This window comes from Epinephelus lanceolatus, chromosome 19, assembly GCF_041903045.1.
Source record: "Epinephelus lanceolatus isolate andai-2023 chromosome 19, ASM4190304v1, whole genome shotgun sequence".
NCBI lineage: Eukaryota > Metazoa > Chordata > Actinopteri > Perciformes > Serranidae > Epinephelus > Epinephelus lanceolatus.
Genome location: NC_135752.1, coordinates 29390398 through 29417004, shown reverse-complemented (window position 1 = coordinate 29417004; position 26607 = coordinate 29390398). Strand labels below are relative to the sequence as shown.

General features: G+C 42.0%; 1 protein-coding gene across 5 annotated transcripts in view; it reads right to left on the bottom strand.

Annotated features, from left to right (window-relative positions):
- Positions 1–24276, bottom strand: part of cacna1bb (calcium channel, voltage-dependent, N type, alpha 1B subunit, b) — a 250495-nt gene extending 226219 nt beyond the window's left edge. For all 5 annotated transcript variants that reach the window (XM_078162190.1, XM_033647132.2, XM_078162191.1 and 2 more), the window contains exons 1-2: positions 24176–24276; positions 18733–18872 (exon numbers count right to left, since the gene is read on the bottom strand). In XM_078162190.1, coding sequence (XP_078018316.1) covers positions 18733–18872; positions 24176–24268 — 233 coding nt within the window. In that variant the 5' untranslated portion in view covers positions 24269–24276. The remainder of the gene's footprint in view (positions 1–18732; positions 18873–24175) is intronic.
- Between the last annotated feature and the right edge of the window lie 2331 nt (positions 24277–26607).

Below are 26607 nucleotides of genomic sequence, written 5' to 3'. Positions count from 1 at the left end.
TGTGATTTCTTATTAAATAAAAAGCTGTTTTAGTTCTGATGAACAGATTAAAAACGCACAATTTAAAGCACAACATGCTTTGTGCGTCATGTCCTGCCTCCTGCACGCCTCGCCTAAACCACAGGAAGTATTCCCAGTAAGTAAGAATGTGTCTGACATAGAAAATCTCCTGTTGTGTGCTACATGTGTGAAAGGGCATCTCAGCATGTCCTGACCTGATTCTTTGGACATTGTGCGGACTTCATTTGAGAAAATGGTCTTTGTTAGGACTGGAAATGTATTTTTAATACAAATACTACATGTGAAATTTCCTGATATAACTATTTTTGAAGAAAACTAGCTTTAATGTTTTTTAATAGTTGTATAATCAAAGAGTGGGGATGCAAAAACACGTTTGCTCCCTCAAACTAACAGTGGGGGTGCAGCTGCTTTGCTTGCTTCATTGCTTAGGCGCCTATGTGCCCTGGAGTTGTGGGGGTTAAGGTGCCAACACTGGGCCACAGCATTCACTGCCTGCTGTCATTCTTTATTGCATGTCATTCAGGACCTTTCTCCCCTATCATTTCCTGTCTCCTCGCTAATGTAAGCTACGTAATGTGTGCTAATTCCCTAACTTTGACTGCTGCTGGAGCAGGTAGGTAATAAATGAGACAAACATGATGTGATGGGTTTGATGGTCATGACTGGCAACTAATAAGCTAACAGGTTAGATTTGGTATAGGTTTGGTGTTGAACTGACTGACAGATGTCTTCTGGAGCTCTGTTGGAGGATTAAGAGCAGGGACGTCATCTCTCTGTGCCAGAGCCAAAAGAAGGCAACAGAAAATTGCCAGAAATCAAATGTTAATAAGATGGAGGCAGCTCAGTGCACAGGTTGTTTAAAGTCGACTAACAGGAATAACATACTGATCCGAATGGAAAGCCTTAACTGCTCCTAGAAACAGCTATTGCAGGTTCTGTTATCAGCATATTAAATGGCCGTTATCTGTGGTTATAGCCTCATGGATATGGGTTTTTGGCAGGTTCAGAAGGCTGTTATCAGCCCATTCAATGTCTGGTACCAATTTTATCTTTCACTTTCACTTTCTTTAGGGTTTAGGCACCGAAACAACTTGGCTGGGCTTAGAAAAACTAACATGATTTGGCGTAAATGTTGGTGTCATATAGGAATCATTTCATGGCCTGATAATGACCTTCTGGTAGGTGTGGCAGGCCCCTGCTAACCTATATCTATTACACCTATTACCACTGATAATTTAATGCCCTGATAACAGCCAAATCTGCTGCTACATAAAATGATGTCAATAGTGGGGTTTCAATCAATAGTTGAGTGTGTTGTTGTTTACAGTGGGCATAAGACGCTCTTTTGATGTCATCTCATGGCGCACTCTTCTTTTACGGGGGTGTTTTTATTTTGCTCATTTTTCACGAGAAGCGCCACCTACTGCTCTTCCTGTTGACTGCCAATAATCGCAAAACAATAACGAATGGAAACGGGCATAAATTTGCATTTTCTTGTGCACAATTTCACAAAATTCGCTCAAAAATTTCGATACATTTGGATGGAAACCCCACTAATGAGTTTACTAACACAGTGATGAAAGCCTGTTAATATGCTTTGCTTTCGCTTATATTTTATTCTCTTAAAACTGTCTTTACCTTTGCTGTAACTATAATCTTTCTATCTACTCATGATATATCTCATCCTTGTGTTTCGTCTGTCAAGTCCAAAGCTTTTATTCTGTAGTTAGGTGAATATTCAGTGTGCAGAAAGTTAATTCACAATTTTGATAATTGGTTATGTCATTATTGAAGCTAAAATGTAGTGTATGGTTCTCTGATTTGCTGGTTTTTCTTTTTATTACTTGACTTTGTGGACAAAAGAAGTTATTTAAAGTCACCTTGAGCTCTGAGATATTATGCAATAATAAATCCCAAAAACTGGCAACAGTTTGGTTAAAAATCTCAAATAATTGCTGGTTGCGGCTTCACTTCTGTGTTGTATTCCTGACCACATCAATGTGTGGGCGTGAGCAGGAAGAGAATAAGCTGACTGGGCTCCCTCCCCGCTGCTGGAGCTGTTGCACAGCCACCGACAGACAGAGCAGAGCTGGTATCAGTCTGCTTTAATGCGGACGACATGGCATCGGCATCAGCAACACTCAGCGGGCCTCACAGAGCACACTGTGTTCGCTGACTGAGGGGATCGCTAACTGGCTAGAAGACGTGAAGCAGAACAGCCTGTACCAAGAACACAAGCACTACACACACACACAAAAACCACTGACCACATCTGACAGTAGAGCAGATACTGAGCAAAGGATCAATAACATCAGTGAGAGGAAAGCTCTGTTGGTGATAATAACATTGTGTTACCAAGTTAATTAGTGAGATCTAGGTATGCAGCACATACTGTTTCTCAGTATTATAATTTTTGGCAGGTGCTCCAACCCTGCTGAGGTCAAATTTGGAACAGGAGGGTTCTGCCCTGTATCCTCACTCAGCTGCGTCCTGAGTGCAGGGTGTTAAGTAGTAACGAACAGACAATGACTATTCACATACACGCCCAGATTTCTCTCCTTTTCCTTAAGTAACTTTGAATCCAGAGGATAGTTTTCTCTGTTTAATCACCAACAGAATTTATGCCCATTTGCAAAAATATGACCAAATTTGTAATTACCCTGATAAATTCTAAGTCCAACAAATGTCTTTCTTTCTTTTTTATTAGCAAAGACCAATATACAAAATATTTAGGTAGTGATTTTGTAAAATAGAATTCCCTAAGCTCCTTTGTCTCATACTGTACCGTCTGTAACTGGTGACATTAAACAGCTGTGTGGAAACTCAAACTGAGATCCAGATGTTTACTGACTGACTGAACATGGCAGAGTGCTTATGCTGTTCCAGAGTGTGGGTACGCTCCACACAAGTAGATGAAAAGACTGCAAAATGCATCATCAAAGATTCCTTGCTCACAACATTTATCCAACACAAAAAGTCAAATAAAAGCAAAAGTGGTGTGGAGAAACATCACAGAGAACTAAAACAGGACTGACAGTATATAGCCATGATAGTGGCTCTGTGAGGTTGTACTTTTTCTCAATATGCCCATGATACTAAAGGTGGATTTATACTTGTGCGTCAGCTCTATGCAGAGCCTACACGTGGCCTACGCCATTATGAGCATTTATATTTGTGCAGTGGTGTGTCTGTGTCACTCTGCAGTTACACCTCCAAAACACTAGTCAGTGATGGGGTTTCTGTGAAGTGCTGTAAAGTTTGGTTGATTCAAAACACACCTAAAACACACATTAAACATGGCTTACTAGCAACAATTTCAAACACAAGTACACAAATCAGCTTCACTATAACTCGCAGCATTCACAGGTAAAGCATTTGTCTTTTGCTGGACACATTTTCCCCACAAATACAACATGCTAATGTTTTTAGCAGAAGTCTACGGCATTTTACATTGTATAAATTAGCCTAGTGGCTAGCAAACTTTTCCTCTACTCATATAAAACCAGGAACAACAGCAACATTTAACAAAGGTAACGTTACATAATTCAGCTCCATTACAACTCACAAAGTTCACCACCAAAACAACTGTCTTATACTAAACACATTTTCCAAACATATCTAACATGCTAACGTTATTAGCACAAGCCTATGGCATTTCTTCTCTTCATTTGAAGCCAGGGACAACAGCAACATTTAACAAAGGTAACATTACAAAATTCAGCTTCATTACAGCTCACAACATTCACCAACATAACAACTGGCTTATACTAAACACGTTTTCCAAACAAATACAACATGCTAATGTTTTTAGCACAAGCCTATGGCATTTTACATTGTATAAATTAGCCTAGTGACTAGCAGACTTTTCCTCTACTCATATGAAGCCAGGATAAATCACACACAAGACTTAAATGCTATTTTTGTGGAGACTTTATTGTCTTCACAATTTATTGTTTCTTATTTGTGAAATAAGGTAAATAAAAGCTTCGTTTCCACTTAGTTAAATGGTTTCAGCTTACAAAAATAGCAACATGTGTTTCTAAGGAGGTGCACGTCAGGCTACGACATGAGTTATGGCGAAGGCTCTGCGTCAATGCAGTAGCATAAATCCCGCTTAAGGCAATGTGATTGTCTGAGCTAAATGCTAACACTGGCATGCTAACATGTTCACAACAATGAATGTATATTAAGATGCACAACGCATCTCCACTGTACAAAAATTAAGCCAAATTATCCTGTATAGGGCTTCTGCCATCTTGCACTGGTGATGTCATTTGAAGACAGAAAAAAAAATCTGGGATCACCAGAGTCATTAGAATTCATTAGGACAGTGAATGCCTGTGCAAAATTCCATGGCAATCCATCCAGTAGTTGCTGAGATACTTCAGTTTGTGCTAATATTGTAGACTGACAGACTGTCACTGCCGTCCATAGAGCCATGCACAGCTTAAAATATTCAGAAACAGATTTGATACGGGATTCAAGACAAATGCAGCTTTTACAAGAGCAGATCTGCAGTGTAGTAATATATAACACACACAGTGTATAGTCACAGACACAAAGCCAGTCCATATCAAGCACACCTGTAACTTCAGCAAGGCCCGGACTGTCAGACCGAGCTGATGATCAGACAGCAGCATTTTGGCAGACCTTCAAAGGGAACATTTATTCATGCAACCGGGCGCAGGCATAAGCTAAAGTGACCCAACCTCTGTAGTGTCTGCGACTACACTTTGAGGTCTCCCATTGTGGTAGCCCCCGTCGCCCGAGAGGCACATGAAAGGAAATCAAAACTTTGAAGTCGACACAAGCGCCGACTCTTGCCCTGGCCACTTAGGGCTCGTAAATCAAACATACAGATAAATAAATAAAAACAACTGCCCTGGCTTTTGTTTCCCTGGAGATGACAGTGGGATTATTGTTCTTTGTGACTTCAGCCGGGAGTCGTAGATTGCGGTTGCCATAGTGTCTGCACGGGCAGTAAAAGGCCATTTGAGGCTTCGGTCAATAACAGCAATCAAAGGCCAGGAGGCAGAGGAGGTTAAAAGGACTGAGCCATTCAGATGTTACTCACAGACATTAACAACAAAACATTTAGACGTATATAAAGTGCACATATTACATTAGTAGCAGTACATTTATTCCAAACATTAAACACATCAATTCTGTATTGAGCTTGATGTAAATCCGGCTGTGTACCGTGCCTTTGGCCTCTTTTAATATCCTACCCAAATGACTGAGAATCTCTAAATGTCCTCTTTGTAAAAGCATATATGTACAGTAAGTGCATAAATGGCCTTGCTCCTGAGCGAATCTCTAAACTGATCATAGTGTTTAATGACAAAGGAGCAGCAGCCAGGCGAGCAATAAATGTAGCGTTCCACTGCACAATGCAAACACACGTCGCATCTGCCACTGCATACAGTTAAAACAAATAGAGACATGAATATACATATGCACACAGTGTGCTTTACCCTTAAAAGCCTTTAATACATTATATTACATCTGCTGCATTTCTCTTCCTCATGTAGCAGTGTGTACCTGCACTGCCCTTGTTAAATAATTACACATATAGAACAAATAAATAAAATGCAAATTGTTATTCCTTCACATGTGAGAAGCTTGGTAATAGCCAATTAGTAACACTACAGATGTGGATGTATCTACTGAGATTACTACAGCCATTTAGCATTGCATTTCAATGTCACAGTTTCAAAAATGTTCTTGTACATCATAAAGTCTAAGGGTCCTATTTATCTATAGCACATGGTCGAAAGCAGTGGTTCCCAACTGGTGGGTCTCGGTCCAAAAGTGGGTTACTGGTCCAACCTTAATGGACCAAAAGGGACTCACAAATGTGTCAAGTTTGTAAAAAATACTATTTATTTTTAAGTACAGTGAATTTCCAGCACAAAGCTTTTATTTTGAAGTGCCGTTTCCTGCTGTAGAGTGAGTGACTAACAGACAGCTACTTGACAGAGAAAAGCACGATGCTGAATATATTAAACTGTGTGGACCTTGAACTAATGACTAAGAAAAAATCTGGATGCCGTGGCTGGACCCGTTGGGAACCACTGATCTAAAGTGTATGGCATAAGTAAATTAAGGGCGTGTCCAACTCCATTTTGCTAGTTAAACAGTGCATAAAGTGAGGCACAAGGGGCAAATGGTCGTACTTAGTCCTTTAATTAATCATAGGTGTGTTTTGGGTGCAATATTATTTCAACCAATCAGAGTCTCATCTCCTTTTCCCTTTAAAACTCAGATACTTTTGCAAGGGGTGCACTGGAGAAGCTGAGAGTAATGCAGTGACAGCCCTAATGTCACTGCAACAAATAGCGTTAGGTATTTAAGAAGCAAAACTAATGGCTGTAGTTTTAAACTTGACAGAGGAAAGAGAACTAAACTTTTAGCTTCTGAAATAAAAAATGAAGTTAAGCTGCGTCTCGTGCGTAAATGGGCACATCGTCCCTCCTAATGGGGATGCATTGATGAAAAAATAAGCTGTAATTCTTATAGGCGTACTGAGATGTCAGAACAGCAGATGCTTTATTCAGTGAAACAAACAACAAAATGTCTCATCAATGTGATTGCTGCATATTCCTCCAACAGAACAAACAAAGGGCCGCCCTTTAAATGGCAAACAAATACTGCACCACTGACTTCAGACCAGGTTTTTGTTGGTCAATGGTGCAATTACCTTCTGTTGCGTCAAAAAAACAATACCTCAAAATATCCAACACGCCCATGGGCGCACAGATGGGCGCAAGATACTTAGACAACATAGAAGCTGGCTGTGACAATGACAACTATGTCAGTCTGAAACTTGCGGTGACAGTTGCGCTACGCCGTGCACCACTTTGCACCGGGTGTAAGACAGGGCTCTTAGTGTGATCAAAAACTCTGTATGTCACTTTGTTTATGACGTTTCATTCATCAAATCTTCATAAGGCAACTTCATCAGGACCAAAACATTGACGGACAATGTGCAGGATTCTTTGTTTCTTTGGGATTTGTGCGTCCATGACACTGGGGGTCAAGACACTTCCCACAATTCACCATGATAGTCCTTTCCTTAGACCCTGCCTCCTGTCTCTCTGGTTTGCACCTATCCTTCGTCCAACTCCATCCCCAACACTGTCACACAAGTTTCCTTATTTTGTTGTCTCCGAGCCCAAACTGAAATACCCAGGTGATGCCGCTTCAGTAGACTCCACAAAGCTTCTCCAGAGCCACAGACGATATTAAAATCTGCCAATCCCGATTGATTACTCTCCATGGCCATGGAAAGAAAGTGTTATTTATCACTTCCTTGGCTTTCTGAATATTAGCAACATTTCAAAATGTAAGAAACCACTTTTCTACACTCTCTAAAAAGTGTTAGCTGACGTGGTTCTCCCAGCTCCTGGCTGAGAAAACTTAAATTGACTCCTTTTGCATTTGCCCTCTGAAATTAGAACAAATGTGAGCATCATTGAATCCCTTTCTTCTTTAGACTTTTTAATTTAATTCTTAGCCACTGAGTCATGATTCATACCGGCAAACCTTAATGCTCCAGAAGAGAAAATGGTTTTCAAAGTATCACAGGCTTCTCAACCAGTCTCTTCATGTCACAGACGCTGTCGAGCTCAGCGGGTGATTGGACGTGTCTGGCTTCTCATCAGGGCGCAGTGTTCCTGGGCTGGCCCGCTCGGCGTTCTATTGATTAGGCCTTTGGCAACCCGAGCAGATTTATTCTGTTATTAGGGGCTCCTAATGTCTGATCAGGACAGATTAAAGGTCTGCCTCTGCCTCCAGCTACACTATCATTTAGATCCTTTCATTAGGATTGGATGGCTGTATCGACATAATTATCTTGAGGACTGAGCACTGGAATTATGCAACAGGCAAAGAACTAATACTGATTCTTAGCAAATTGGAAAAGAGGTAAGTTATGTTATTGACCTGAGTGATATAATAAAGCAGAACTGAATATGTTTTAATTTCAAACAAAGCAGCGTTATTTATTTCCCCTCTTGTAGCAGCCACAATCACATCTTCTCACAGTGTTTCCTAAATTAGATTTCTGACTGGCGGGATCAATAAAAACCCTCACCAGTCACTTTTGATTGATCACCCAGCATTTATAAAATAATTTTTTATCAATCATTCATGCATCAATCGATAACATCCAGCTGTCGTCGTGCTAACGTTCGCCTGTGGGTTTCTCGCCTCTTATTCTCTTGCTGCTCAAAGTATTTCCTCTGAGTTATCATTTCATCTTTTATACTTTACTTAACTCTAATCACGATCACTAACTCCTGCCTGCAGGCTGCTCGGTCTCTCTGTGGATGACACAGGACAGAGCAGACACAGATTTTAACACCCAGGTGTGCAGTAAAGTTTAATCCTCTTAACTTCACTAAGGGAGGCTGGAAATCTGAGGACATGCTTAAATGTTTCCTCCGTCTTTTATCACTTGTCATCAGGACGATTTCTCTAAGGATCAGATTTTGCCGCGACCCAGTGAGCCGGCCAGTACACCTTACGCCCCCTCCCACCCCTTCCAAATCCCGCAGGAGCATGTCGAGCACAAAGCAAACAGAGCGTCACACATACACACAGAAACCCCCGATCACGCGGAGGCACATTATCTGCTGCGGTTGCCTGGCAACCAAATGGAGACACACGTACACAACATAATGGTTAATTTGTATCCAGCTGTGTCAGCAATGGGTAGCCAAAACTGAAGAGCTATTTCTCCGGCTTCAGCTTCTGAAGAGAAGAAAAACTCAAACAAAAAGTGGATTTTAGATCCATGTCAGCCTGTAAATGATCAGATACAGCCTTTGGAATTCATCATCTGCTTAGATTATCTTAAATAAATACCTCAGTATGAATCAGAACATACTAACGATTAAAAAAATGAGCCAAAGTGCACAGCAAAATGCTAAGCAACAGTCTTGTATTGCAACTCGCGTGGCACTGAAAGCAGCTGGTGCGCCTCTCTGCATGAACATAGAGGAATTTGAGTGTTTGGCTCCGAGCAACGTGCCTCTGTGTGATCTCAGCCTTACATTTACAGAACGCCTTCTTTCATCTTCCACACATGAATTCTACCGCTGTGTAAGTATTGCAGGGGAACATTAAATCCAGTCACAGCTCCAAACACTAGTGTGAAAGAAGAAGAGAAAAGGCATCTGGCTGTGGCTCAAAACAGAAGAAGAAATGTTTTAAATGTGAACAGCAGCTTTCTGAGTGATGCATGAAGAGTAATATCAAGTTCTAATCTTTATTTACAAAGTAATTCAAAGGAACTGTGGTGATTTATCCCCATCTACCCTCTCCCCTCTCTTCATCTTGATCTGTCTGCTTTTCTCATCACATCAAACACTTGTGGTCACCACCTCTCTGCCATCTTTGTTCTGCTCCTCACTCAATATCCCTCTTGACTCATTTGTTTATTGACTTACTGAAACAGTCATTATTTACAGCACAAACCCAATCTGGATATCACACAGCACCAAGGCGGGACAATATCTCTCTGCTCATGAAGGTAGCAAAAGCAAGAGGGACAGTTATCAGCATCAAGTTAACATGGATGACACAGACACATTTCTCACGTGATATGAGTGACTCGCAAATTTTACAAGTGCAAGGCGCTCCACAAGGACATGCAGTGGGAAAAAGTAGCCAGCTAGGGGAAGTAGTCTGGAGGTATGTCCCCACCTAGTCTGAGTGGGCGGAAGTTCGCTGCATAGATCAGCCTCTCATTGGGCGGAACGAGCCACCACTGAAATCCCGCCCTACCACCTCCGGTTGTGTAGCAGTTTTCAACCGTTTTCAACACGTCCTTTACTAACTTTTGCGGTGTTTGATCTTGCAGGATGTAGCCATTTTTCTGCCATGGTTCGCGTCCTGTAGGCGATATTTTTGTGGGCGTGTTACACCAAAACCTGTTTCCCCCCGGCAATATTTTTGCAAGCGCACCATTGCTGTGGCACCGCCCAGAACGATTATGATTGATTGAAAGAAATACAAGCAGCCGGGGCGTTTTTTTTCTCCAATCTAAAAGTGAGAGTCGGCCCAGCCAGACCTTTCTTTTCTTGAGAAAGGTCTGGTGAGCAAGACTAGTCCCCACCCAAAGAAAAATGTTTGGCCATAAAATCTCAAATCTGTTGTCTCTGCTACACTCTAATACCACCTTTCCTTCATTCATCATTCATCATATACAGTGATTCTAATTATTGCAGAACTTAATGAGTTTGCCTACCTGATTGTAAACATGTTGTAAATTATTGTAAATGGGAATTTTAGCCCACACAGTCTGTAAATGCTATTAATATTTAAAACCACTCCTATTCCTGACTAAATCATTAGACCATATTGATTTTTTTTATTTCTTTATTTACGCCTTCACTGTAAGTTTTATCAGGACATGCAACAATGATGGTTAATGTATTGTTTGTATTGACTGTAGAAACATAAATGTACTTACAGCTGCACTATGTATTGTTTTTTATCATCATCACAATGTCAACTTGCTAAATAAACACATTGCATCGTAAAAGACTGTGATGTTGCACTCAGGGATTTTCTGAGTTAGTTGACAGAGAGTGTGAGTGTTCTTTTTATTGGTGCCTTTTGTGTCCACTTCAGTGTTCAATTTGTTTTATTAAAGAATATTGGAAAAAAAGTCCTGTCATTTTCTAAATTCAACAAGCAATCTATTGTATTTTAGCAGGATATTGAAAGCAACAGAAAGGCACAACTGAGTACACTTTAATGTTTGTTAATTTATCACAGATAATATTCTTATTGAGATATTTAACAATGTTATTGCATATTTTTCTCATATAATGCAGCCATAAAGACACTCTTATTCAGCGAAAATAAATACTTTTTAGGAGGAAACATGTTTTTAACCCATGTCTTATCTAGCCTGTGTGTGTTCTAAGGAATTTTAAACTGTAAAATGACAGTATGAGGCCGAGGCATAGCAAACATTTTCCTCATAAATCACATAGGTCTGTTACTTTGACAACAGTGCCTGTTTTAGTGTGTGTTTGTGATGCCTCTTGATGGCTCTGCAGTAAAAAGGAGAAATGTAAATAAAGAGAAATTCATTCAGTCATTTGTTCATTAATTCAGCCCATAAACATTTCTGTAGTGTATATGGAAAATGCAGTGGACTTTTTAATGCTTATTCATCAATACTCGTCAAGTTGCTGCCGCCAGTGTTTTCCGAAGTAGCAATTATTCTGCTAATATTTGTTGAACACTGGAGACGACTGTCCACTCTCTACGCAGCAGGACACAACCTCTCAGCTGACCTCACACACACATTCATAAGCCCCATTTCCACCAAACACTTTCGGTATGGTACCTTTGGAACCAAAAGTAACCCTTCAGACATGGTACCTAGACCCTAGGGTTTCCACCGCAAATGTGGGTGGGGCTGTTTCACTCAGTGCTCTGTCTAGCACTCACTGGCTACGGTTACATGATGGCTTCTCATTCAGAATGAAATAAATCTGAAAGAAATCATTCGGAATTAAAGTCTTTCCATGTAGTTTACATGGGACATATTCATTCCGAATGAGGGTTTACACGGGAGATCAGTTTAATCGCCTTTATTCAGGTCTGCGCAAGGTTTGGGGCAGGGAAGGTTTCTGATTGGATAGAGGGCGGGGCAGATGTTACATGTTTACGTTTACCGGAAGAAAACACTGTAGTCCTCGCTCCAGATAACAAGATGCTTGACGACGCCGTTCTTAGTGCCTTTATCGGGCTTGTTTTGCTTATATTCTTGAAGCAGCAGTACGACAACAACCTTGTTCTTCTAATGCTTCGTCTGTTGAGGAGGAGAAGATAGGTAGAAGGTCGAAGAAGGGAGACAGAAGACCGTGCTTTGGCGTATGGAAACCGGTGAGTGCAACGAGTCCGACTGCTCTATCTCAGCCTGTTGCTATGCGAGCTACATACGTCATCGCGTCAGAAGTGCAAGGAAACGAGCATGCGCAGAAAGACCGGAATGAACATAAAGAGGAATGAGCATATACATGCACACAAAATTCTTTCATTCGGAATGACAAACGGAATAAACCACCCCCTTTAATCGGATTTAATTTTCAATCGGAATGACCGTTTACATGACCAATTTTAATCGGAATGGCCTTTCATTCCAATTAAAAGTGGAATTAAACTGTCCATGTAAACGTCCTGACTGTATACCCTCATTACGGGTGACACAGATGGAATTCTGCACCTTCCCACTGGACTGCTCGGTGCACTAAAATGTACAGGCATGACGAATCACAACAGTTTGGATTAAACTTAACACAACACTCACATAAAACAAACTTAGCAAAACATCTGCGACAGGAAACTCATGATGACACACACACACGCACACACACGGATTCACAAGATGAAAACAATGTCAGCCCAGCTTTCACCGCTGGTAATACTGATGTAGCTGGCTGGATTTACAGGAGCAGTCAGCTGTTTGGCCAGCAGCCAGCCCTTAAAGAAAGCTCTACAAGTGGATTAATGGATTGCTTCTGCACTGTTGTACTTTTATCAAAGTAAAAATCAAACGTTTTATTAAGCAGTGGGAGTAAGTATTGAGTTGCTCAACACTTTCCAAGCTTCAGTGAGGAACCTTCTTAAGGTGTTGACTCTGGAAGAAGCCCTTCTTTGTACTGTTGCCCTCATTTACTTAAATGGGGCAATACACATTGGGTCTCATTCATGAAAAGTGAATAAATCTGTGTGTAGATTTGCACATAAAAGCCTACTCTACTAAAAACCTACTCCAGATTCAGGAACGCTGCGGGAAACTCAGATTTGATCGTAAACACGTGTGTATGATCATGAATGCCAATCCATCGTAAAGTGACAGCACGCTCCCGGTAATCAGCAATTAGCATAAATCCCCGCCCATGAATATCCAATGACCACCATATAAGGAGGTGTAGGTGCATCCGGTCGACCTTTCAGTCATGGCGCAAAAAAAGAAAGAGAGAGAAAGAAAAAAGAATTTTTCCGAAGCGGAGATCGAAATAATTTTGGGTGAAGTGGACTCAAGAAAAAACATTTTATTTTCTTCAGTTAGTAGTGGTGTGACAGGGACAGGCAAAGAGAAGGCCTGGAGGGAGGTAACACATGCTGTTAATGTTGTCTCCGTGGTACAAAGAACCATGTCAGAGGTGAAGCTAAGTGGTTTGATATGAAACTGGAGGCAAAGAAATGCATAAGCACACACAAAAAATACAGCGGTCACCAAACAAACAGAAGATTCATTTGTGGGGTTTTGAATGAAGTGGGAACGGGAACCCAGAGATGTTTTGTGCGTAATGGATAAACTCTAAATCAGTGAAGGCTGTTGGAATGTAGAGCTATTTAACATTTATTTTAACAAATGATATGGATAACATATAACCTACAGCAGTTTGTATGCATCGTCTTCAAATTACTTGAATCTTAATAGCCTAAAGCTCTGTTTAATACAACGTAAATTAAACATTTTTCAAATCAGATTTTTTCATTGGCGTGTGCTCCTTCGTGGCTCCACCACCTGCTGCTCCTGCTGAACCCAGGCACCGAGGCCGAAGAGGCTGTGATCCGGCTGTCCTTACGGATATTTTTATTATCATCATTCAACATGTAGAAAGAACATGTAATCTATTGAGTCGATTTACATAGATAAGTCACAATCATGAACCTAATCTGGATCTTAAAGCTGCTAATTACCAACTAATTTAACTAAATGTGTTATATTTTTAATATTTTTGTCATGTTTAGATTACGTGTTTCAAAGGCAACTGTGTATTGTGTACATAACAGAGTGCAATACGAATTAAAACTGTCATTTCCAATAGTGACAAGCAATATTTATGTGCTTTACTAAATTTACACAAGCACTACGAGTGGTCAGGAGCAGGAGTAGATTTTGTTAGTAGCTACGAAAAGATCAGAGTTACTAAAATATTGATGAATGCGGACATGCACGTAAATTTCCGTCTGTGAACAGTTTACACACAAATTCCTTCTGCTCACGTTTCATGAATGAGACCCATTGAGCTGTGAATCTACCAAGTGTCCCTATCGTGGGAAAAATACATTTCTAGAGACAACAGGGCAAAAATTAAGCAAGTGTCCCATCAGGATGCACCTTCAGATGAGGCAAGGGCACCGTGCTATTCAGCTGCCAACATGATGTGTCCTATTTGGACAGAAGCAATTTGTGTTGATTTATTGCTAAAAGGGCACTTTGGCACTGAAAATGAGATAAATTATCATCAAGTAGGACAGGGTCAACATGACAAGCCAATCAACATTTCACAATTGTCTGATAATCTCCGACCACGATGAATGTGCCAGCTTGTGTATTTTACACGACTCCACCGCACAGGTGGGTATGTTAATGATAATGGATGCCAGCTATAAGTAGCTCCACAGGACAACATGATTGCTGTCTCTTTAAGGAAAGAGGAAGGGAAAAAAGGATTCTTATGCTGAAGCCAGGAGCAGGAAACACATAAAATCTACAGTTAGAAGGAATTGAAACTGAAATAAAAACACACGAAACCTCTTGAAACACTCACTTGAAATAACTCTCCTTCTCCAACTTTCTGCTTACAACTTTCTGCTCTCCATCAACAGTTAAAAGCAGTGAAGTCACATCTCACTGCCTCCCAGACAAAGATTCAAGGCTGCCTAAATTGAAATCCCAGCGGTAATCCCGCGGAACAATCGGCCTGACCGTTGTTCTGTCATTGACTTTTCATGACTCCTTTCTGATAATAAGAAACACAGGCCATTACAAGTCTCTAAAGCCCCAGAGCCTGACAGCCTCCCTGCAGGGCAGCCACTCTTCTCTGAGCACCACTAACAGCTGCTCAAGAAGAACTATAAAAGCATCTGTCACACAACTCTGGGGTCCACTTAGCTAATAACTTGCACTGCCAACATGTACTTATTTCTGAGACACGTATATCAAATACAACACTTTATTGAAGTGTCCATTAGCTTTGCAGGAGCTTTTGAGTCGGTCTGGGCAATGTGACGCAAAAGTTTCTGTATTTCTTAAATTGTAAATTATCATCAACTGAATGCGGTCTTGCAATGTAAGGCCAAAAGCATGTGGACACCCTAACACCTAAACATGGTTTTAGAACATTCAAAAACTACAGTGTCTGTGCAGAATAGTCAAGTTTAACCACATCAAGCTGGAAAAACACTTCTTAAAAGGACCAAGGAACAGTTGCACAAAACACCTCAAGTTTTCCACTCAAGTATGACACTTAATGCCTAATTTCTGCTTAGCTTGGGGAACTACTTAAGGGTGTTGCACAAAATCCCTTAAAAGGTTTACTTAGTTAAGGAAAAACAGGCATTTACTGAACTGAAAGAGATTTTACAGTGGTAAATTTCTTCAGTTTCCATGGAGACTCTCAAGCTTGTGATACCTGTTATCACCTCACAAAGTTGGCCTATATATAATTTTGAAAAATGGCAAAAAGAAAAGAAGAAGACAAGAAAACCATATGGGTCAGAGGAGGAAAAGATTATACTTCTGGAGAACTACAATAAAAGGAGGCACATACCAAAAGGTATATTTGATGGCCAACAGCAAAAAGAAAACAACACATGTGGAAGGAAATTGCAACAGAAATTAATTTAAGTTAAATCTATAGTGTAAAAACAATTGCTCACCATTGAGCATATCTATTTGGTTCTCCCAGCTGCCATAAAGGCGGCCATGTTGCGACTAAGATAGGGTCAAAGGTACCTTATGTTTTTTTTCCCCTCACTTTGTTTGCTATGGTCTTTTGCACAGCAGTTAAGTGGGATTTATACTTGTGCATCAGCTCTATGCAGACCCTAGCCTGTGCACGTTGCCTACGCCATTGTGAGCATTTATACTCATGCGGTGGTGTGTCTGTTTCACTCTGCAGTTACACCTCCACAGCGCTAGTCGGCGGTGGGGTTTCTGTGAAGGCTGTAAAGTTTAGTTGATTCAAAACACACATTAAACATGGCTTAATAGCAACAATTTCAAACATAAGTACACAAATCAGCTTCACTATAACTCGCAGCATTCACAGACAAAGCGCTTGTCTTTATCTGGACACATTTTCACCACAAATACAACATGCTAATGTTTTTAGCACAAGCCTATGGCACTTTACATTGTATAAATTAGCATAGTGGCTAGCAAACTTTTCCTCTACTCATATGAAGCCAGGGACAACAGTAACATTTAACAAAGGTAACATTACATAATTTGGCTCCATTACAGCTCACAAAGTTCACCACCAAAACAACTGTCCTATACTAAACATGTTTCCAAACATAACACATGAACACATGTGGAGTTATGTACTTAACAAAAAAAGGTGAAATAACTGAAAACATGTTTTATATTCTAGTTTCTTCAAAATAGCCACCCTTTGCTCTGATTACTGCTTTGCACACTCTTGGCATTCTCTCCATGAGCTTCAAGAGGTAGTCACCTGAAATGGTTTTCCAACAGTCTTGAAGGAGTTCCCAGAGGCGTTTAGCACTTGTTGGCCCCTTTGCCTTCACTCTGCGGTCCAGCTCACCCCAAACCATCTCGATTGGGTTCAGGTCCGGTGACTGTGGAGGCCAGGTCATCTGCCGCAGCACTCCATCACTCTCCTTCTTGGTCAAATAGCCCTTACACAGCCTGGAGGTGTGTTTGGGGTCATTGTCCTGTTGAAAAATAAATGATCGTCCAACTAAACGCAAACCGGATGGGATGGCATGTCGCTGCAGGATGCTGCGGTAGCCATGCTGGTTCAGTGTGCCTTCAATTTTGAATAAATCCCCAACAGTGTCACCAGCAAAACACCCCCACACCATCACACCTCCTCCTCCATGCTTCACAGTGGGAACCAGGCATGTGGAATCCATCCGTTCACCTTTTCTGCGTCTCACAAAGACACGGCGGTTGGAACCAAAGATCTCAAATTTGGACTCATCAGACCAAAGCACAGATTTCCACTGGTCTAATGTCCATTCCTTGTGTTTCTTGGCCCAAACAAATCTCTTCTGCTTGTTGCCTCTCCTTAGCAGTGGTTTCCTAGCAGCTATTTGACCATGAAGGCCTGATTGGCGCAGTCTCCTCTTAACAGTTGTTCTAGAGATGGGTCTGCTGCTAGAACTCTGTGTGGCATTCATCTGGTCTCTGATCTGAGCTGCTGTTAACTTGCGATTTCTGAGGCTGGTGACTCGGATGAACTTATCCTCAGAAGCAGAGGTGACTCTTGGTCTTCCTTTCCTGGGTTGGTCCTCATGTGTGCCAGTTTCGTTGTAGCGCTTGATGGTTTTTGCGACTCCACTTGGGGACACATTTAAAGTTTTTGCAATTTTCCGGACTGACTGACCTTCATTTCTTAAAGTAATGATGGCCACTCGTTTGTCTTTAGTTAGCTGATTGGTTCTTGCCATAATATGAATTTTAACAGTTGTCCAATAGGGCTGTCGGCTGTGTATTAACCTGACTTCTGCACAACACAACTGATGGTCCCAACCCCATTGATAAAGCAAGAAATTCCACTAATTAACCCTGATAAGGCACACCTGTGAAGTGGAAACCATTTCAGGTGACTACCTCTTGAAGCTCATCGAGAGAATGCCAAGAGTGTGCAAAGCAGTAATCAGAGCAAAGGGTGGCTATTTTGAAGAAACTAGAATATAAAACATGTTTTCAGTTATTTCACCTTTTTTTGTTAAGTACATAACTCCACATGTGTTCATTCATAGTTCTGATGCCTTCAGTGAGAATCTACAATGTAAATAGTCATGAAAATAAAGAAAATGCATTGAATGAGAAGGTGTGTCCAAACTTTTGGCCTGTACTGTATATAACATGCTAACGTTATTAGCACAAGCCTATGGCATTTTACATTGTATACACCAGCCTAGCAACTAGCAGAGATTTCCTCTACTCATATGAAGCCAGGATAAATCACACACAAGACTTAAAATGCTATTTTGGAGGGGCTATACTGTCTTCACAATTTATTGTTTCTCATCTGTGAAATAAAAGTAAATAAAAGCTTCATTTCGTTGACGGAAATGGTTTCAGCCTCCAAAAACAGGCAGGAGGTCTGCATCGCCGTGAGGTGTAGTTACATTTTTAGGGAGGTGCATGTCAGGCTACGATGTAGGGTACGGGCACTTAAGTATGAGACTAAGATAAGGAGAAAACCTTAGAAAGTTAACATTTTATGGAAACCCTGAGGCAGAGACTTAAGGGTGTTTTGTGCAACTAATTTTCTTTTAAGGAAACCCTAACTTTGACTTTATGGTAAATCTTAACTTAAGTCATTTTGTGCATCCAGCCCCGGGCTGTGTGCACTGAGGCACAGAAAGGGCCTCCCTTAAACTGTCACCACAAAGTTGGAAGCCACAAAGTATGTGGATAGCATGTCCATGTAGTGTAGTCCAGTGACAGTGTTGAAACTAAGGACAAGTGGAAAGGCCAAAACAACAAATGTTCACTGTGACACTCTTTCACATCTTGTACAGGCTTGTGTTACTTGTTGAATAATGACAAATGCTCGTAGGCAGACGCTCTAACTGCAAGAAGGTGATTCCACTACACTCCCTCTCAAGGCGCTCACAGATACACACAAAAGAAACCACTCTCTCACTGATGACTTCCATCTGCAGCTGACACCCAGCGGGCGAGGGACTCACCCGGTGAGGACGACCACGAAGTCCATTACATTCCAGCCGTTGCGGAGGTAGGAGCCTTTGTGAAATGCGAAGCCCAGGGCGATGATCTTAATGGCAGCCTCGAAACAGAATATTCCAATAAAGTAGGGCTCTGTGTCGTCCTACGGAGAGACAGAGAGAATCACAGTGGGGATGAGAGTGACAGAGGAAGCTCTTTTTGTTGGAGGTCAGAGAGTGGTTAATGAAGCGTTCAGTGAAAGAGAGAGAGGGGGTAAGTAAAAGAAAGAAAGAAAGAAAGATGGCTCCTTTCACTTCTTGCAGGAACATGAACAGAAGTGCGGGGAGTGGAGCCCTCTTCTTTAGATGAAAAGAGAGTAAATACAGTGAAAACAAATATTCACACACACAGCATGATCTTAAGGGCAATGGTGGAGCCTCAGGCCTCAAACATCTAAAATAAACCAACTTCAATTTATGGTAGCACATTTTAGGCAGGGGTTAGGGTTTATTTGTGCGTCATTGTTACACCAGAGAAGTTGATACAAGTGGGACTAGGGCTTCGCAAAAGCAGAGGGGCTCTCTGGCTAAATACTGGGGCAACTAAGCCAACCAGAGGGGCGCTTGGATATTTGGGCCAAATAGTGGGGTACCTGGGTCAAACAAAGTTACCACTGGGCCAAGGAGAGGTGTACTTGAGCTAACCTGAGGGGAACTGGGTCAAAAGAACAGGAGTGCTTGAGCTGATATGTGGGGTATTTGTGACAGCAACAAAGGCACTTGCACTTCTCTTGCATGACGTCAGGGTACAATGAAGCATGGAAGTGGAAGGGACTTGGAGCAAAAAGAAGGTCATGTGGGGGCTTTTGGGGCCAACCAGAAGTGCATGGGCACTGGCTGGCCACTTGGGCACAAGAGGGGAATTGGGCCTCCTAGGTTAGAATTTGGGCCAACCAAGAGGGAACTTGAGCAAATATAAAGCATGGAAGTGGGAGGTACTTAGGGACAACAGGGGCCAATCAGAAGGAAAACTGGGCCAACTTAAATGGGTACTTTGGCCTCTTTTTTGCTCCGTGGCTAATTTCTTTGACCCAGGTACCCCACTGGTTGGCCCAAACAGTGTGATCTCATTCCCAGGTTGTCAGATACTTACGCTTTGTCACGCCCCTTGGCTGTGATACCAGCGCCCTTTGGTATGTCTATGAGACACACCAGACTTTGAACTAAATCCAATGTAAACCCATCTGGGGGAATATTTGGTGCCCATATGAAACCATGTGAAACCATGGCTGTAGCCTATCCCAGCTGACATTGGGTGAGAGGCGGGGTACACCCTGGAATAGACTGCCAGACTATTACAGGGCTGACATATAGAGACAAACAACCATTCATGCTCACATTTACACATTTACATTTGCTCCTATGGGCAATTTAGAACCACCAATTAACCTAACCAGCATGTCTTTGGACTGTGGAGGGAAGCTGGAGTACCTGGAGAGGGTCCACTCTGACAAGGGACGAGCATGCCAACTCTGCGCACCCTGGGGTTCAAGCCTCCCACCCTGGATTCGAACCAGGAACCGTCTTGCTCAGAGGGAACAATGCTCGCCAAGTACCACCATGCCATCGGTATCAGGACATGTTGGCCCAAATATCCAAGCACTTGTTGACTCAAGTATCCCACTGGTTGGCTTGGTTCCCCCGTGCTCTGGCAGAGAACACCTCTGCTCTCTTCTGCAAGGTTCTAGCCAACCTCTCTGAACCCTAACCCTACCTAAAATTTACTCTAATCAATTGAAGTTAATTACTTTATTTGATATTTTTGAATGAATTAAATGAGCAGGCTTGAGACTCCACTGAACCAGATATTAACCATGCCAGAAATACAGCATGGAATCGGCGGACACTTGAAGCAACCATAAGGGCACTTGGGGGCCTCTTGGTCCAACAATAGGGGTAAAAATAATAGCAGTTAAGGTAACAGGAAGGGCATGTGTACAGAACAAAGGGGCACCTGAGCCATTCAAGTGCCCCTCTGGTGTGACATTAGGGCAAACATGAAGCATTGATGGTGGAATTGGGCGGTACCTGGTGTAAAAGTGCTGCTCAAGTGTGAAATTAGGGCAAATCAAACGCACAACATTATCCCAGTAGGACAAAGACATTCCTGTTTGAAAGAGCACTTTGGCACTGAGAGCATACGCACAACACACATGACTGCACATGATTGATTTCAACGCTCTGCATCATTCCCTAAAAGTGTCAAACAATCAACAGTGTGTCATAGTTTGATCATTTGCACTGTGAGGGCAGCTTAACCCTGGGCCTCATTGTGAGTAAGGGAGCTGAATCAGGCGTGTATGACATGACACTTTTTCCTTTGCCTCCATTAGTATCTGCAAGAGCTTGGGGCAATGTACGGGGCATGAGCAGAAGATATCTCACGCCTACTCTAACCTCTCTCCCCCTTGATTTTTTTCTCCCTCGCTCCCAGCATACTACAACCTGACAGACAGTGTCCCCAACCCCCACCATCACCCAGCCTACAACATAAATAATCACATAAAAGCAGTGTGACAGGCCTGAGCACTATCAGAAATGTGACCTTTTCTATAACACTGGCTGACTACAGTGAACATCCAGAGATAATGTATGTTGGACAAGAGTCGGTGTATCAAGCGCGGAGGCTGCAGTGGGAAAATAATGACAGTTTTTTTTGTTGTTGTTGAGAAGCAGATAAGCTGTTCCAAGAAGAGAAGCCGTAGGAGCCTGCAACATTTCAACGACAGGCATTCAATGTGTCATACAGTATATTCATTTTGGCATGCAATACAAAGATTCAACAAAAAGAAAACAATTGAATGTGTTACATAATGATGGAGCCAGAGGACTGCCTGGATAAATGTCTGTACTAGTATTGTGTTAACATCTATTATACATACATCTAAAATACTCCTGAATTATAAATACACTTTCGGAAAACAGCTAGAGAAATCCCCAAGGATCATCGCACTAAAGACCAGCGATGGATCTGAAATATTCTTACTAAACAGCTTCTATCATCGCCTCCACTTACAGCACGCCTCCTACTCTGTTGACAGAGCTTCATAAATAATAGCTGATCCCTTGTTCTAATTAAAAGGCTTCTTGTTGTATTACATCCTCGAGGTGGAGGAGAGGATGCTTGTTTTCTCCTTTGTGTAGCCACTCTAATCACTTTCTCAGGTGCTACCTTTTTGTTTCCCTAGCTGTAACATCTTCGCCGATGAATTTGCATCGTGGCCGCCGAGATCATTCAAAACAGGAGCAGGTGGCTGAATATGAGAGGAATTCATTGACTGTTTCCACATCAAGCTGTTGCTCTTTGTAACACTCTCTGGCTCTCTATTTAAAGGCAAACTCCCCTGAGCTACAACACCCTCCAGAAGAAGAAGAGCAAAGTGCTGAACCATGAAGCTACATGCTACTGAGTTTGTTTTTTTTTCTCCCTGGTACACAGGGCGGGAAGTGCCACCTGACCTCCCCATGCAGCAGTCTCTTTGGCTTTTCTCTGATACTGTTTAGCTATGCGACATGACTGTCGCAGTTCAAATGTTGGTTTAAACTGAGAAGCTGGGGGAGCAGCATGGCTCAATGAGAGTTTCTGCTTACTTACAAGATACAAGATGGAGGAAAAGAAAACAAAGGCAAACACTATTAAAGGGACAGTTCACCCCACACATCAAAAATACATATTTTTCCTCTTATCTGTAGTGCTGTATATCAGTCTACATTGTTTTAGTGTGAGTTGCCAAGTGTTGGAGATATCAGCTGTAGAGATGTCTGCCTTCTCTCCAATATAATGCAACTAGATGGCACTTGGTTTGTGGTGCTCAAAGCGCCAAAAAAATCAGGCTGTTCTCATGCACTGTTCGTCTATTTATCTATGAAAAGTAATACACAATAATTTGTATATACCTCACACAATGATGGGGCAGTACTGCACTTATAGGTTAACCCATGTAATTAGGAAGACTGCCATTACATATTAAATGTACTGATGGGAAAAGTAGTATTAAGATCAAAAGTCCATGTAAGGAGGTAAGTTAAGGTGGTGGATTGGTCAAACAAGACAGGACTTTCCCCCAGGAAACCGGTGTTGGAAACCAAGTGAACTCTTGAGTTATTTTAAGGTAACTACGTCCTCACCATGTTTCTTTTCCTAAACCTACTCTTAGTAACTTTACTTGCCTAAATCTAACCTATGTGACTTTACATTAAGAGTAACATAATTTTTTTCTCCTAGGAAATGTCAAAGATTTGAAACTAAATCACAACTCTACGAAATTTATCGATATACATGGACATACATGGACATCAGAAATTATTATTTGTATGCCCCTAGAGATCACGTACGTCCTGAAAAACAGATATGATGCCTTTTTAAAGATTTGGCAACCTTTCATTAGATATATATAGAAACACTGCTTTTATCAACCGTGGACTCACTGTAAATTCTGTACTGGCTCCATTGTAAACTAAAAGTAACGTCCAGATACAATGGTTGAGATATCTTAGTGACAAGAGAGTCACAAAATAGATAGATTCTTTTTGTTTTTTTGTTTGTTTTTTGGTTGGTTTTTAGAAGGGAATAGGTTGTGATGTTCATGCTAAATTGAAAAACTTAAAATATAAAGAATAAGGTAATTCATGGGGCACTGATTCAGTAGATATCATATAAACCATTGTATGATAAGTTAAAAAAACAGCAACGTCTCTTTTCAGAAATCATGACCCAGTTACTCAAGATAACCCACAGACCTTGTTGTGAGCAGTTTCATGTAGGAACTATCTTCTTTCTACCGAACCACACCCACCAACTGTATCACTTAGCAGAAAAAAGCGTGCATCTACTGCTAGCTCATCTAGCGCCAATGAGCTAGCTACTAGCTACACCTCAGCCAAAGAGGACGCCATTAATGTTTACATCTCACGCACAAGCACAAGCCTCTCATCCATGAGTAGATGCACACTTCTACAGGTTGAAAAGGTTGGCAGGTGTAGTTTGGTAGAGAGAAAATAGTTCCTACATGAAACTGCTCACAACAAGGTCTGTGGATTATCTTGAGTAACCAGGTCATGACTTCTGGAAACAGACATCGCTGTTGGGTTTTCCAAATGTATTTTTTTGCCGTTTTGAGCACCACAATCTGAGTGCTATCTAGTTCCATTATACTGGAGAGAAGGCAGACATCTTTACAGCTGATATCTCAACACTAAGCAATTCACACCAAAACAATCTAGACTGATAAACAGCTCCACAGGTGAGAGGAAAAATAAGCATATTTGATTTTAAGGTCAACTGTCCCTTTAACTTGAGGGGGAGGGCACCTTTGATTACTCCCCTATCTGTCTGACAGGCTGTTAAAAGCTCTGTGTCTACAAGAAGTGACGTCAAAGAAAGATAGATGCACGTTGAAGCACTTACCAGGCGTTCTGACATGGGCGTCTTGTCGCTGGCAGGCAGATGCTGCTCCAGGGCCAAAACGATGCAGTTGGCGATAATTGTAGCTAGGATCATGTACTCAAATGGAGTGTGAGGGTTAAGGAGCCGTTGGAAAAGAGACAGTAGCATTCATTTCATTTCACAGCTAAATCATAGATTATATGTCCTTATGGGATGTTTAAAGACCTACTCTTCAATCAGTATGAATGTATTTGTGACTAATCACAGCAGACAACATTAAATTGTACAGAAAACAAATTATCCTGCAGGTTGCTGTATGAAAAATGCCCCTAAACATAAATTTGGACGTCTTCTATCCACTAAAGCATGAAACTTCCATCAGGCTGTGGTTGAAGGCTTTCCAGAAAGAAAGCATCCTATACATGCGCTCATGATCCTTCCAGATGGTTGACCATTTCCAACCATTTTCAATGGTTGGCTCATTCTGCAATCCATTTTCACTGGGTCATTGCCCGTGGGTCAGTGCCTATTGAAGGCCTATGAATCGCGAGGGAGTAGGGACCTTATGACCATTAAGGCAAAGATGTAGAATCATTACCCATAAGACACCCTGATTATGCAACCGGAACGCTGTTTTCATAGCAGTGCATTTTAAAAGGAAACGGGCGTAACGGCTACTTTTACTGCTCCAGCTGTGATTTGCAGTGTTCAGCGTGTTTGCGTGTTTTCATTTGGTCCTGTGGAGTGGCAAGTTCAGCTTGGATCAGCTCATAGGCGGCCGCTGTTATTCGATTAGAGCTAATGTTGTTCTCACGGTCATTCATGGTGCGGATCAAGCGTTCTCCCCTGGGTTTGTCACATGATCACAGGCTTTCAAGCCTTAGCTATTTCACTGCTAAAAGATATTTATTTTAACGTGTCATTTAAGCTTGTTTCTCATTAAAATTTTACCTGTTTCAAGACTTAAACTGCAGGACCAGCTTTTAAGCTTTTGTGATTCCACTGCAAAAACATGCACTGACTGGATTTTAAGATTATATACAGGGCTTTTAGAGATGAGATAATTACTGGAGTGACTCGGAGGAATTGTCTTTTTTAATGCACAAATGAGTCTCAAAAACATGCTTCCATTTTTAGATTATTTACTAGTTTTCAGAGTCATCACAGGGTTCAAGATTTTTCTTTTAGGCTCTTAAACGTCACAATAATGTTGATTTAACCTCACTTCAAGATTGTGACACTTTCCCCATCTTGCAACAGATGAAACCTGCTCAATAATGTCCCCCTTTCAATTATCTTACGAGAGAAAACACCAACATTTGAAGGGTGACCATGACTTGCTGAAGTGGGCATTTTTTTGCAGCGTTGAAAGAGTTGCGTGGAGCGGTGCGCGTGGGCGACTTCAGCACCATGGAGAGGGCTCCTAACTAAGACAACGAGGCGGTGCTGCTGCTGCTGCTGCTGCAACCCTGGACTAGTCTCTTCTCTTTTTCTTTAAACCAGAACAAACTGCCTTTCCTTGAGAATTACATGACTAGAAAAAGATGGGGAGTGGAGGTCAGTGAGTCTGTTTACGTAGCCACATCACTGCCCTTTTACGCACGCAGTTTTTTTATTGACTTCCAGTTGCGTCAATCGATGGCGATGTTTGATTGTTATTAACTAACGCTGGGATCGCCCGGTGGACAGTTTACAGCTGGCATTTTGACAAAAGAACTTATCAGTCGAAGCGCCTGAAGGCTCTAAACTGAGCCGGCAGTAGGAAAAGGCAACACAATAGGTGGGTGTGAAGTCTTTTCACTGCCCGCACCTACTGAGGAAACATCTTTGTGTCGTGTTAAAACCAGATAAGGAGCGGGAGCGACAGGTGCAGCCAGCGTTGCGCGGAGAGGAATAAAGACAGTGTAGTACTCCACGGTGTGAAAATAACCGCTCATTCAACAAGCGAGCTAAACTGAAAGCGCAGGATATTATCAACATCAGCACGCAACAGCTTGACAAATAGGCCCTACAGGCGGTGGTGTGTTTCTGCTTTTTCTACCATCTGTGTGTGGTTGCCAAGCGAGGACGGGCATGCACCTGCTCTGTGCGCGGTGCTGCCGGTTATAAGAAGGATATGGCCACTCTGTTATCCGCTTTGCGTACTTCCTGATGAGGTTGTCCTCGCGGAAGATGAAGAGGGAGCGGTTGACAGTGAGGCAGTTTTGTTTGACGGGGTTGGGGTTGTAAATGGCCATTGTCCGGGCTCTCTGGGCCATCGACTGCTTGTACACCCTCTGGCCGCCCGGAGCGCCACCACCCCGGGCTCCCCCTCTCCCGGCGCCCGGTCCACCTCTCCCTCCGCCGCCTGCGCCTCCTCCTCCATAGCGGGTGGGTAGATCTTCTGCGAAGCGAGCCATTCTGGAAACGCACAGATCCAAAAGGGTAAATCCAAACTGGTGTCAGTGGAAATG